A 14,804-nucleotide genomic window follows, 5' to 3' on the forward strand; every position below is an offset into this window, starting at 1 on the left:
CCTCCCTCCCTCCCTCCCTCCCTTCCTTCCTTCCTTCCTTCCTTCCTTCCTTCCTTCCTTCCTTCCTTCCTTCCTCTCTTTCATGCCAATAGTCTTTGGAAACGTTTAAAACTTTTTCAATTTTTAAAAATTGAAAATGTGGCATTTGATAATATTTTCTGTCTTCCTTTCAGACTGATAAATAATGATGTTCTCACATTCTGGGTTACTAGATTGTCATAAATGTAATTTAAGTATAAATAAGTGTATTAAAAGAAATGTAAAAATAGCTACATATGAGTAATTGTTATAGAAGCAGGGTATAGCTCAGTGGCAAAGTACTTGCTTAGCTAGTATAATGTCCTAAAAAAGAAAAGACAGAAAGAGTAATTGCTATATACTCTATTTTTAGGAAGTTTATAAAGAAAATTTGGGTAATTTGTATAATAAATTGATTGTATATACAGTATTTGTAAATACAAATTTGTATATATAAATATTATATTGTATATACAAATTTGGATACATTTGTGTAATAAATTTATTATACAAATTAAATATATACTTCCTCATTTAAAAACTCACTACAAAGTTATAGTAATCAAAATAGTGAGGTATTGGGATAAAGCTAGACATAAAGACCAATAGAACAGGATAGAGATCCCAGAACTTTGACATACTTGATCAAATGCCTTTTTTTTTTTTTAAATCAATTCCATGGCTTGACCTCAGGGTTTCACACTCTCATTCAGCTTTCTTGGTCATGGCTAGTCCTCTACCACTGGAGCCACACATCCAGTCTTGCTGTTAATTGGTCTTTAGGACTTTGCTACTGGGGCTGTCTTGGAACTTGAGTCTTCTATCTCTCAGCCTCCTGAGTCGTTACGATTAGAGGTGCATGGCTTTAAATGACTTTTTAAAAAATTTTTTTCTTTGTTTTTGTGCCAGTACTCAGGATTAAACTCAGGGCCTGGGCACTTGTTCCTAACCTTTTTTCATTCAAGGCTAGTTCTCTACCACTTGAGCCACAGCTCCACTTTGGTGGTTAATTGGAGCTAAGAGTCACATCAGCTTTTCTGCCCAGCTGCCTTTGAACCTCAATACTCAGATCTCAGCCTCCTGAGTAGCTAGGATTATAGATATAAGCTACCAGTCCCAGCTCATGTGACTTTTGGTAAGGGTGTAAGAACACCCAATGGTAAATAGTGCTGGTAAAACTAGATAACCACATGAAAACAAATCAGAATGGATCCCAGACCCATGTAAGAGCTAAAACTATATAACTCTAAAAAGTAAACATAGAAATAAGGCTCCATGATATTGGACATAACAAAGGCTTCTTAGTTCTGATGTCAAAACCTGAGCAACAAAAGAAAACATAGTTTAGATTTTACCAGAATTTTTGTGCTTCAAAGAACTACATCAAGAATGTGAAAAGGCAACCACAAGATGGAGCAAATATTTGCAAATCCTCTAACTGTTTAAGAATTAATACCTAAAATATAGATTAAAAAATTAACATGCAGAGTGCCAGGGACTGAAGCATATAATCCTAGCTACTCAGGAGGCTGAGATCTGAGGATTGCAGTTCAAAACCAGCCCAGACAGGAAAGTCCGTGAGACTCTTATCTCCAATTAACTACCAGCAAACTGGAAGGTGGCACTATGGCTTAAGTGGTAGAGCACTTGCTTTGAACTGAACAGCTCAGGGACAGCTCCCTGGCTCAGAGTTCAAGCCCCATGACTGACAAAAAATAAAAATAAATCTAACATGTTGGTTCATAAAGAACATTTATAATTCAGCGATTAACTCAGTGAAAAAGGTAGTTAAAAAGACTTCAGACAGGGCTGGGAAGTTGGCTCAGTGGTAGAGCGCTTGCCTTGCATGCCTGAGGCCCTGGGTTCGATTCCTCAGCACCACATACGCAAAAAGAAAAAAACCGGAAGTGGCGCTGTGGCTCAAGTGGTAGTGCACTAGCCTTGAACTGAAGAGCTGAGGGACAGTGCTCAGGCCCAGAGTTCAGGCCCCACAACCGGACCAAAAAAAAAAAAGACTTCAGACATTTGTGAACAGTATACCAATGGTCAATAAACACATGGGATGGTGTTCTATATCATTAACTAGTAGGAAAAGAGTAACTTTCATGGCTTTTCTGGGTAGTTTTTGTGTGTTGAAGAGCCTTCTCTGGAGAATAGATGCTGTAGTCTGTTGTTTGGTATTCAACTGTCAGTTACTATTAACTTCTGTTAGATAAAGCTATCTAAGAACCAAGAACTGTGTGATAATTAGGCGATGTTCGATTCATCAGGTTCATCTACAATTAAGTACTAAATTTTGTTATGGAGAGGTGATGTCTTACATCTTTGTATTCTTTAGGATTTTACTTAAGAGTAGTGTTTTTCTGAGATGTTATTTCAAGTGAACAATATTGTGCAGAAATTTTTTGAAATTTCTTTCATATGGCTAGGAAATTATCTTTAGTTAAAAAGATCTTAGCAAAGTCAGGAAGATCACAGTTTGAGGACAGCCTGGGTAGAAGTTATTGAGATCTTATCTCAAAAGTAAGTCTAAAGCTGAACACTAGTGTCTCATGCCCATAACAGCTACTCAGAAGGCTGAGATCTGAGGATCACAGTTTGAAGTCAGCCTGGGTAGGAAAGTCTGTAAGACTCTTAACAGAAAGCCAGAAGTAGAGTTGTGGCTCAAGTGGTAGAGCACCAGCCTTGAACAGAAAAAAATCTCAGGGACAGTGCTCAGGCCCTCAGTTCAAGCCCCAGCATTGGCACAAACAGAAAGTAAGTCTAGTATGGTGGTACACACCTGTAATCCTGTGTATTTGGGTGGTGGAGCCCCAGGGCGTGGAGGTTGAGACCAGCTTGGGCAAAAGACCCTTATCTGAAAAAAGAGGCTGTAAGCAACCGGACTAGGGTGTCCTTCAATGGTAGAGTGTTACGTAGAAAGTTTGAGGCTCTGAACTCAACCCCCAGTAATAAATGGAAGAGGCCTTCAAGGGCATTTGATTTCTCTCATCTTACTTTAGATAAGGAAATTGAAAAGGTTTATAAATCATGTAAAGATCAGTACTTTGTGAGTCTTCTGTAAATGTTGCAGGCAAAGAAATAGAATGTATAAAAAAGTCAAGAGATTTTTTTTTTTTTTTGGTGTGTTTATTCTTTGGTTTTCTCAGACAGGGTCTTGTTATATAGCCTGGGCTGCCTCAACTTGCAGTCCTCCTGCCTACCCTGAGTGCAGGAGTCACAGAATCACCATGCCTGGCTCCTTTAAACAGATATTTCAAACCTGTCATATGAAAAATTTTTACACACTTCATAATGCTTAAAGTATCATACTCATACAATACTGTATACACTATTTGTCATTAATAAATCTATTACCTTTTATATTTTCACTTTTTGTGATATTTATAAACAATCATTTTGTGTTTACCTAATTCTAGACTGTTTAAAGGCATATAAACATATTTTGAGAATGAGCTAAGGAAATGGGAATACAGAGAAGTATAAGATGAAAATAATATAAATACATGGTAGTATATAGGGAATTGCAAATGAAAAGTGTAGATTGTAAACTCCAGGGCATAGTAAGATTAGAAATTTGGTTTCTGCATGTGTTGTTAGAAGATGGCTAACAAGGGACAATGAGTAGAATTTGATAGACCATAGGTAGAAGAGTTCAACTTAGAAATGGATAATATTTTGTTAGTGAGCAAGATCACTTTGATTGGGTAAGAGTATTGGGGTAAAACGTTAGGTTGAGGAGCTTAAGAATGGGTGGTCGTTGGGGCTGGGAAGGTGGCTCAGTGGTAGAGTGCTTGCCTTGCATGCATGAGGCCCTAGGTTTGATTCCTCAGCACCGCATAAGCAAAAAAAGAAAAAAGCCGGAAGTGGCGCTGTGGCTCAAGTGGTAGAGTGCTAGCCTTGAGCTGAAGAGCTGAGGGATAGCACCCAGGCCCAGAGTTCAGGCCCCACGACTGGACCCCCCCCCCCAAAAAAAAAAAAAGATTGGATGGTTGTGTATATTGTAAAAGGTATTTGAGTGTTAAATGAAATAGTTTGGCCTGGACTCTAGATAGTTGTGAGGTTTTGAAATCTTTTGAGGGAGAGCTGATATGTAGAAAGTAAGGGTTTTAGTTTTAGTTTTAGTTTCTAAGTACCAGGGATCAAACCCTTGGGCATCACGCATGCTAGTATATTCTACCACAGGAGATTAACCTCATCTCCCAGAGTATAATTTTAAGTATATTAGATTGTCTATGATATACAGTATGGATAGAAGAGTCCCTTGTGAGGTACTGTTGGCATAGAATAGTAGCAGTTCAAAGGGATTAATATAAGTGCAAGTAACAAGGCCTAGTTATTGTGTATATATGAAGGGGAAAAAGAGGGTTTCTGTTACTTGGAAAGAATTGATAGAAATAGGAAATTCTGCCATCAGTGGCATATCATCTTGAAAAATAGTTTGGATTTAGGACAGCATCTTTGGGATGAGAGACTTTTAATGGCGCCTCATGAGAGAGGTGGAAGTTGGGCTCAGAGTTTTGAGGAATTGAATCTTGCCTATAGAAGTTGACAGTCACGAAAGTGAATGAAATCTCAGAATCATCTCAGAGATTTGAAGAGATGGTGTCACACTCAATTTCAGCAGGTTCAGGAAGAAGCTCTTGGTATAGAACTTTGAAAATAATGGTTGGACAAGTAGAACTTAGGAAAACCAACTGCATGAAAATCAGTTTGTTCTTAGTAACATTCTTTTTTTCCTATTTTTTCCTACATCTTTCATGTAAGAAATTGGGAAATAAAAAAAAAACTACAAATACTTAAAAGTATTTACAACATGACCAGCTGGAGAAAAATATTGTACATATTTGAAAATATATCTTAGATTGCCATATAATTCTTCCTTAATATGTATTTATATTGACTCACAGCAGTGTTTAGTCTTTGTTATGGATAGTTGAGATAAATTGGGTGAGTGGGTGAAGAGTTTGGCTGTTTTACATAGCTTATTTGATGTCACAATTTTGCAAATATTTAGTGTATGTAGAATTTTCCATAATATCTATTTTATTTTCAAGTAACTTATCTAAAAGAAATTTCTGCTCTAATATTCATCTTTTATTTTTCAGATGATTGCAAAAGGGAAAAATGCATCTGAACTCTTTCCTGCTGTTGTGAAGAATGTGGCCAGTAAAAATATTGAGGTACTGTTTTGATTAATGATTTTCATGCTTCCTTTTTGTAAGTAGAACATAAATTTTCAGTTACTTTGAAATGCAACATTAGGTATTTAAATATTACTGAATCCTTGTTAGTTATATAGTTACAATGTTCATAATCTTTTTCTTTTTTTGTTTGGTGATGGTGGGACTTGAACTCGTTGTTTATGCTAGACAAGCAATGTGTTACTGAGCTACATCTCCAGCCTCTGTCTACAATCTTTTAAAAACATTGGCATCAATCAGTTGTACAAAGGATTTCATTTAAACAGTTCTTTTTATGTATAGTAAATAAAAGAATCATGGCTTGATAATGGCAGTAGAAAATTTTAAGTAGAGCAAAGGAAAAGACTACCTGGGTCATACTTTAGGATGATGTACAGTAGATTCTTTTATTTGAACATCTCTCCAGTAAACCTTTTTCTAATATGAAGTAGATTATCGTAGCTTATTATAACTTATTTCTAAGATATCAGTTAATAATTGGGAGATATTTATATAATTTTTACACATTTTTGTTTTTAATTTTAATTTTTTACTGCTATTATAAAGGTGATATACATAAATTACATAAGTCAGGCAATGAATGCATTTCTTTTTGGACAGTGTCATCCCTTCCCTCATTCCCAGTTTTTCCCTCAATATTTATACTTTTAATCACAATTTAGTAGATATTTCTTTGCTTTTTATCCAGAATTCTGAATTGATCATTTTAAACATACCCTTTCTTTGATGTCTTATGGTCATACTACCTGAGCTTCTAATTTGATAAGTAATTTAGTTTTATGGCTACTGGTAGAAGAAAGTCCAAATTGCTGAAAAAAAAATCAAAAATTTAACTTAGAAAAATCATGAGGTGTAGGTGAAGCTGGTCTTAGTGTTACCAAAAGAATAGAATTTAGCTGGGTGCTGGTGGCTCACCACTTTAATCCTAATAACACAGGAGGCTGAGATCTGAGGATCTCAGTTTGAAGCCAGGTAGGCAGGAAATTTCGTGAGACTCTTATTTCTAGTTAACCACCAAAAAGCTGGAAGTGGAGCAGTGGCTCAAGTGGTAGAGTGCTAACCTTGAGCACAAAGCTCAGTGACAGTCTCCAGGCCCTGAGTATAAGCCCTTGGACCAGCAAAGAAAATATCTGTGCAAGGTTGTTAGTGCCTGACACTGATGCACTCATTTTATTCTCACTGTTGACCCTGTGATGTTGGTTCTGTTATTACTGCATTATTTTACCTGTTTCTCTAGGCAGTTTAACTCCTCTGTTACCTTGGCCAAAATGACAGGACAAGATGGCAAAGGGGTTATATTACTTGGTGGAGGCCACACTATTCCTCTTAAGATTGTTTCCATGGGGCTGGGAAGGTGGCTCAGTGGTAGAGCACTTGCCTTGCGTGCATGAAGCCCTGGGTTCAATTCCTCAGCACCACATAAGCAAAAAAAGAAAAAGGCCGGAAGTGGTGCTGTGGTTCAAGTGGTACAGTGCTAACCTTGAACTGAAGAGCTGAGGGACAGCGTCCACGCCCAGAGTTCAGGCCCTACAACCCGACCTTCTCCCCCCAAGAAAAAAAAGGTTGTTTCCTTTCAGTGTGATCCTTACCATTGATAGTTCTTTTTTCTACCTTCGTGTTTTTAACCTCTCTTTAACATCTGGTATTGTTACAATTTTAAAAACTCTCAAGGTCTATTGGAAATCAGTACTAAATAAACTTGTTCCTGTGAAATACTAGTTTTGTAGACAGAAAGTTTTGTACTGAATATTTTATTTATAGTTGTTTATAATTTTCAGTATATTTTTCAATAGTTATCAATAATAGAACTTTCCTATGAGCATAATTTTCACTGTTACAATTAGATTTTAGTATGTTGTCTAGTTTTGTAACAAATGCCAATGTATACTTAATTACTGATTTATTTGTTTTGGACTGCTTTTGTTCTTTAAAACTTTATTTTTTTTGAAATGTACTTAATCTCATGTTATGGGGAAACTGATGTAAGTTTCTTAAAAATTTGTGTTCCGAGAGTTGATCTTTTTTTGCTATCATGTGCAAAATTTCATTTTTATAAGTACATACTACCTTACATACACTGGTGAACTGATGTATGTCGTCTGCCATCAGATGTCAGCTGATAACAAAAGTGACCTAGTAAGCAATCAGTGGTTATAGTACAAAAATAATCAAAGGCTTAGTCAATAACTCATGAAGTTTGATGTGCTAGTATTGATAAACTAATTAAACATATCTGCCTGTGTTTTTCCAGACTACTGGAGCTCTGCTATGATTAGCTTTACAGCAAAGAGTGTTGTAACATTGAATGAAAGTAACTGATCAGAGAATGGTGTAGTCACGAAGCTTTAACTACTCCCATTTCTGGTCACAGAATGGTTTCAGGGAAAGTAGGCTTTCTCTGCACACCTGCATCCAGTCAGTGCATAGGCCTCTTGTGGTCAATATTGATTGATTCTTATAAGAGAACTAGAACAAATTTAGTGTTTTGCAACCTTCTGTGATTTAATATTGTTATGCTTTTTGCCATAACAGTCACAGAAATCCTTTTCCAATAGTAAGTAATTATAGCCATGCCTGCTAGCTCAGCAGTGGTTCTGAATGTTTCAATATTGCCATTATAAACTGCTAGATATATTCTGGAGTTCATAATACATTTTTAGAGCTGGTTGTACAGTTACATGATAAATAAAGGTGTTGCTGAGAAATGTCAAAGAAATGGAGCAGAGTAGATGCAATGATTCTTTTAAACCTTCCAGAGAAATGTAAAGTAAAATCTGAGCATAATTAGAGATGAAAAGGCTACCTTAAGTGAGTTTTAAAAACAAAAGAACAGTAAAAACAGCAAAAAACCAAGGAAGTTAAAGACTTTAGGACCAATTTTTCAATACTTACGACTTCTATTGGTGGCCTTCTAGACATTGCTATGCAATAACTTCCTACCTAGGAAGTTAGACCATAGATGTAGTAATCTATTGGGAAAGTCTTAATTAAAGAAAAAATCAGCTAACTATTGTATTGGTATATGACACAGCTGACAGTCATTGAGCTCTTCAGTGCCAGATTTAGAAATTTGATCAAAACCGTCAATATACTTTGAAAAAATAGATAAGTGTGCAATTATTTAGTGCATATTATTCAAGGTAGATTCAAGAGAACTCATCTTGTACATCTGACGTATTTGATTAGATATATGGAAACTGCTATTAATCACTCAACCAAGAATTTAGTGGTTTTCTAAGTATTAATGCCTTTCTAATACTGTTTTAGGCTTAGAAAATCAAAATCTAATTGGGAAGAAAGTTACTCATCTTTAAACAATTAGGAAGACTATATAAGTTCTGAGAGATTATTTGGTACTTGACAGGACAGACACATATGCTTCTTGTTGGCTACCTGTAGCATGTTCCTGTATTAATACATTTGTACGGCCTACAAATGATGTTATGAATATCCAAATGGCCCTTAGCAGAGAAAAGGTTTCTCATACCTGAATTAGAGAAATACGTATAAAATTGTAATTGTAAGAATAAAAACATAAATATAATCTAAAACATTAGCTATAGTTTATATTGATTCCTATCTTACAAAACAATGTGACCTAATTTTTAAACCTATTTTTTTGTAAAATCATTTTGTTTATTTAACACATTTGTTTTTGGATTATGCAGATTTTGAAATTTGAGAACTACTGGTTTAAACACGAAGCATACAGAGGCTGATAATAAATTGATAATAAATCTGTAGAATGAAGTCATTCTCACTTTTACTAAAGAAGTGAGTTTCTTATTAGATTGTTAATAGTGATACCTCAATAATGAGGTTAAGGAGTTAGGGGTTATGAGATAGAAGGAAGCAACTGATAAATTAAAATTGATCAAAATCTAATTTTTATTTTGTTTTTTCCATTCATTATTTTCTTAAAAATTTAGTAGTTGTTATTGCCTTTAAAAATGACATTCAAAAAACATATCTAATCATTCTTGGAATTTCTATTGCATTAAGTTGTCATTGTCACACATTCTTATTGAGCTAGAAATATATGCTGGATTATGAATATTAGCATATGAAGAATCGGGCTCCAGCAACTTTTAATAGATGAAGAAACATAAGCTCCAATACCAGAGCAGGGCTTAAATTATTCTTCTTACCTATGTCTTTGATTTTTGAAATATTTTCTCAAACAATTAACATTTTAATATTTTTATATGGGCTTTGCTCAGGAATTTTTAAAATTTCCTTTGTTAGGAAGGGATATCTTGATAGGATGTCATTGTTATAGACTGAATTATGAAAGTGCCTACTTCTCAAGCTTTTTCTCTTGCCAGTCATTATCCTGCAGCCTGCTCTGTGACTACTGGGTTCCATTACTTACATGAGGAAAATTGAAAAAGAATTTTGGTATAGAAAATACTGAGTTTTAAATTTTCACTCTGGCTTGGAGTAAATAACTGTTGTTGTTTTTTTTAAACAGATCAAGAAGTTGGTATATGTTTATCTGGTCCGATATGCTGAAGAACAGCAGGATTTGGCACTCTTGTCCATAAGCACTTTTCAGCGCGCTTTGAAGGTAAATGTTGAACTAAGCAGGCAAATAGCTACAAGGTTTCTGCACAGTTGAAGGTGTGTCATTTAAAGAAGTGGAGCAATAATCCACTAAACAACCCAGTGGTGTCTTGAAGGAGTTAAAAAGCCTCCAAGCTTCCTATAGAGCCTACTCAATACACCTAGAAAATGACTTATATAACCAAGTAGAATTTTGCTTTGTAAGTTTTAGCTTCTGTGTGCTTCTTTATGTGCAATATAATTATTTCCATATGTCAAAGAATTGTTTATATAATTCTACTAACTAGCTATTGAAAATAGGTAGAGGACAAAAGACATTTTTTATGACATAGTCACTTTATTAGGGATGCTAAAATCTCAGCACATTTAGTAATAAAAATCAACTAAAATTATAATCTTAACATTTCTTTAAATCTTGTTCAGAGAAGTAAACATTTATTTTTCTTTCTCATTTTAAATTAAGAGACTGACTTTTGCTATTTTAATATGTTTACTATTTCTAGTAAGCACCTGTAATTTATGTGACAAAAGATGTCTTTAAAAATTATGAGCTTTCAGTTTGATGCATATTTTACACTGTTCTTAGGATCCAAATCAACTAATCCGTGCAAGTGCTTTGAGAGTTCTGTCAAGTATCAGAGTGCCAATTATTGTTCCTATCATGATGCTTGCTATTAAGGAAGCTGCTGCTGACTTATCACCATATGTTAGGAAAAATGCAGCCCATGCAATACAGAAATTGTACAGGTAGGTCTTTCATGAGTAATATTAAAGATCTGTTACATTACATGGAATGTTGTACCCCACAAAGACTAACTCTTGTGACTATCCTGATCTCATACTCAGGTGAAATGACTTTTTCTTCTACAGATAGTCTATACATATCCTTAATTTTGTCTTGGCTATAGAGATCCCATGCATAGTTTTATTTGTTATTAGTGTAATAGGTCCTGGGATGATTTTTAGATTTTATAATTTGAAAACAGTAAAAATATGAATTCTCATTTATATAGTCTGTCTAGTATACACACATAAAAACATATATGTATTATTAGAGAATTGGGAGATTTTTCCTGTTTTTATTATAGAGTAGAATCTTAAGTATATTATCCTTACAACTCACTTATCTTCATTTCCCTTTCTTTCATTTTTATTCTTGCTGTCTACTTCCTAAAGAGTGATTCTTTCCAAGAGATGTCTCACATGTAACATAAAACATCTGCAAGCTTTCTTGAGACAATTTGATTTCTGGTGTAGTTTTCATAGTGTTGTGCAATTTGTTTTAGATATATAAATCAGTAGAAGGTGTGCTATTTAACAGTCAACTTTCTTTAAAACATTTCTTTAAAACATTTTGCCAGTGGCTCACATCTGTAATCCTAGTTACTCAGGAGGCTGAGATCTGAGGATTGTGGTTCAAAGCCAGCCCAGGCAGGAAAGACTCTTTATCTCCAATTAACCACTAGAAAACCAGAAGTGGCAATGTGGCTCAAGTGGTAGAGCACTCACCTTGAGTTGAAGAGCTGAGGGACAGTGCCCAGGCCCAGAGAGTTCAAGTCCCATGGCTGATCAAAAAGAAAAAAATTTATATGGATTTTATTATTACCCTAAACTAATCTAAACTAATATATTAGAGAAAAAAATACAGTATTTGTCTGTCTTTCTCTCTCTGTCCCATTTCTACCTATTCCTTTCTGTTCATGTTTTATGTTAACCTATCCATTTATATACTGCATCTTTATCAGAGTCACTTTCTCCCTCATTCTCCCTTTTGTCCCCTTCCTCTTCCCAGTACTTACCTTTCTGAATCTGGCTTATTTCACTTAACTTGATTATCTCTTATTCCATCTGTTTTCTGCCAGATAGCTTAATTTTATTCTTTTTTAACATGTCATATCTTTGAGAAAGAAATAAATCATATGCTAATTAAAACTAATTTGTAATTGAAGAAGATATTAACACATGATTTATATGTATATATAAAGGTTCACTAACAATGTCTTTAATAGGAAAAAGGCCATTATGTTAAGTAAATGCTTAACTACTGAGTTATAACCACAGCCATTTCATCATGTTATAAGGGTTAAGAGAAAATAAAGATATAAATAAAATTCAAAAGGAGGGCTTTGGAGAAGGAGTATTTGAACTGTAACTTGAAATAATTTAAAAGGTTAGGCAAATTCATGTGGTTGACATCTGTTCTCCTAGCTACTTGGGAGACTGTTAATGGAAAAATCATAGTTTAAGGCCAGCCTAGGCAGAAAAGTTTGCCAGACACATTAACCTATGGCAGGGCATAATGTTGGATTCCTGTTATCATCCCAAGCTATGTGGGAAGCTGAGATTGGGAGGGTTGCTGTACCAGGTCAACTTGGGTAGAAAAGCATTTGACACTGTCACTACAGAAGTGAACTGGACATAGTGGTATATTTCTATGGTCCCAGCAAGATGGGAAACTTATAATAGATAGATTGCAGTTCATACTGGAGTCTGAATAGACCCTCTTTCTAAAAAAAAGAGCATCTGAACTCTTTCCTGCTGTTGTGAAGAATGTGGCCAGTAAAAATATTGAGGTACTGTTTTGATTCATGATTTTCATGTTTCTTTTTTGTAAGTAGAACATAAATTTTCAGTTACTTTAAAATGCAACATAAGGTATTTAAATATTACTGGTGTGGCTTTGTTTAAATCCAGGACAGCCCCTCCCTCCACTCAAATGGTTTGATTATTTGGATGGTAAGTAGTTACAGTGTTAAAAAACATGTAATATTTGAAAAATACATAAATTCAGAGGTTAACTGGCAGGGTTTTACTAGTTTCATACATTATCTTTTCTTGTCATAAACTAATGTATAAGCCAAATGCTAGTGGCTCACGTCAGTAATCCTAGCTACTCAGGGGACTGAGATCTGAGGATCTTGGTTTGAAGCCATCCTGGGCAGGAAAGTTCATAAGACTCTTCAAGTGGAGCTATGGCTCATGTGGTAGAGCAGCCTTGAGCAAAAAAGGTCAGAGACAGCACCCAGGCACGCACCCATGCACACACACATACACACAAACACATGCATGACCCCCCCCCCACAAAGTGTGTCTAATTACTAAGCTCTACTTTACAGTCCACCCCAACATTTAATCTCTTTCTGTATAGATCTTAGATTCTAGCTGTCCAGTACTCTTATTCTCCCATATCAAATGTTTTAATCTCATTGCTACTGCTATTTTTCTTAGTTTTAGGTGGCAAGTTTTATAATACATATCTCCATTGGCAAACCAATGTGATACCGCTCTTACTTGGAAATTCTGTTTTTTGGCAATCACATATCCATAGTGTAAAAAAATGTTCGCTATTTTATTATTTTTTCCTCTAGTTGAAAAATGGAGTTGTGATCTATGTGCTTACAATTACTTCCTTAAAGTTTTCCAACTTTAATAAACAGGGAACATGTTCTTTTGTTTCTTATTTTTGGTAGTACTAGTTTTGAACTCAGGGCTTTGTGATCGCTAGGCAAACAATATACTCCGTGAGCCATACCCTGACTTGTTCTTTAAATACTTCCTTAATGGCATGAGTTTCTAGTTTGGTTAATATGAACAGCTTTACAAAGCAGGATTAGGATACATTTATGAGAAAAATTGTGCCATTTTACTTTAAATTTGTTTCTGTTTTTCTTGGAAATAATTCATAGGATGATAATCATTGTTTAAGGTTGGAATCAAATAGAAATATTAATTAGACTGCTTTATATTTTAGTCTTGATCCAGAGCAGAAGGAAATGTTAATTGAAGTAATTGAAAAACTTCTAAAAGATAAAAGTACTGTAAGTAATCTTTTTATGTCACTAAAGTAGAATGGTTCTTTATTTACAGTTATCATCATTATATATTATAATTATACTTACTGATTTCAAAATATTGTCTATTATTACAATATTATAAAATTTACTGTATAATTAGAAGGGTTACATTTGGTATTTGGGATTTTAGCTTAGCACATGTTTCTTTGTTAAAATCTGAAGAAAGGCAAGTTGGAGAAAAGTCTTTAATCTGTGGCTAAATGTTCATTGCTTTTTACAGTTGAATTAAAAATTGTTATTGCTATTATAAGGGTGATATACAGAGGAATTACAGTTATATAAGTCAGGCAATGAGTACATTTTTTTTGGATAGTGTCACCCCTTCCTTCACTCTCCTAGTTTTTCCCTCCTGTCCCCACTGAAGTTATATAGTTCATTTTCAACATAGTGCCTAGTGAATACCACTATTGCCTTTGTCCCTCCATTTCTATCTCCCTCCCCCTTTACCTTCCCAAAGACAGATAAATGAAAAAACAAGATGAAAAGAAAACAAAAATAACAACAAAGTAAAAACCTCTTGTTTTCATTTACTGGAGTTCATTTAGATAAATATTATTTTATATGATCAGAGACACATAAGCATTGCACTGTTGTGTTCCTCCCTTAAGAGTATCTTCCTTTGATCTCACTGTCTATGAATGCCTAGAGTCTTGTATAATTTATCATGTCCTGGTGTATTTTAGATCTGGGATCACATATGAGAAAACATATGCTATTTGTCTCTCTGAGCTTGGCTTACCTCACAACATGATTTGCTCTAGGTTACAGTTGAATTTTTTTAATATGTTTTTTATTGTAAAAATACTTTACAGAGGGGTTACAATTATATGACTAAGGTAATAAGTACTTTTCCTATCAAGCATTGTTACCTCCTCCTTTGTTTTTCCCCTACTATCCCTTTCCTTCTTATCTCCCCACCTCCCCAACCCCTCTCCCTCTCCCTCAGTTGAATTTTTTAATTCAGTAATTTATTAGGATTTATAAAATATTGACTTACCTGAGAACAAGTAATAGTTTTAAAATGAAGTAATAAGAAGGGTTAGAGATATGGAACAATCAAGAGTGGTGTGTTTTAGTATTAGTATTATAAATGTGTTTGCTTTGTTTTGAGAAAGGGTATTTCTTTTTTTTTTTTTTTTGTCGGTCGTGGGGCTTGAACTCTGGG

The 14,804-nt window shown here is 34.7% G+C and overlaps 1 protein-coding gene across 1 annotated transcript in view; it reads left to right on the forward strand.

Annotated features, from left to right (window-relative positions):
- The window catches only part of Ap3b1 (adaptor-related protein complex 3, beta 1 subunit), a 245,036-nt gene that overhangs the window by 37,596 nt on the left and 192,636 nt on the right, over window positions 1-14,804 (forward strand). The window contains exons 3-6 of the mRNA XM_013015820.1: window positions 5,127-5,201; window positions 9,694-9,789; window positions 10,372-10,532; window positions 13,537-13,603. Of these exons, the coding sequence (XP_012871274.1) occupies window positions 5,127-5,201; window positions 9,694-9,789; window positions 10,372-10,532; window positions 13,537-13,603 (399 nt within the window). The remainder of the gene's footprint in view (window positions 1-5,126; window positions 5,202-9,693; window positions 9,790-10,371; window positions 10,533-13,536; window positions 13,604-14,804) is intronic.

The sequence above is a fragment of the Dipodomys ordii genome, unplaced genomic scaffold, assembly GCF_000151885.1.
Source record: "Dipodomys ordii isolate 6190 unplaced genomic scaffold, Dord_2.0 Scaffold28, whole genome shotgun sequence".
In the NCBI taxonomy this organism is placed as follows: Eukaryota; Metazoa; Chordata; class Mammalia; order Rodentia; family Heteromyidae; genus Dipodomys; species Dipodomys ordii.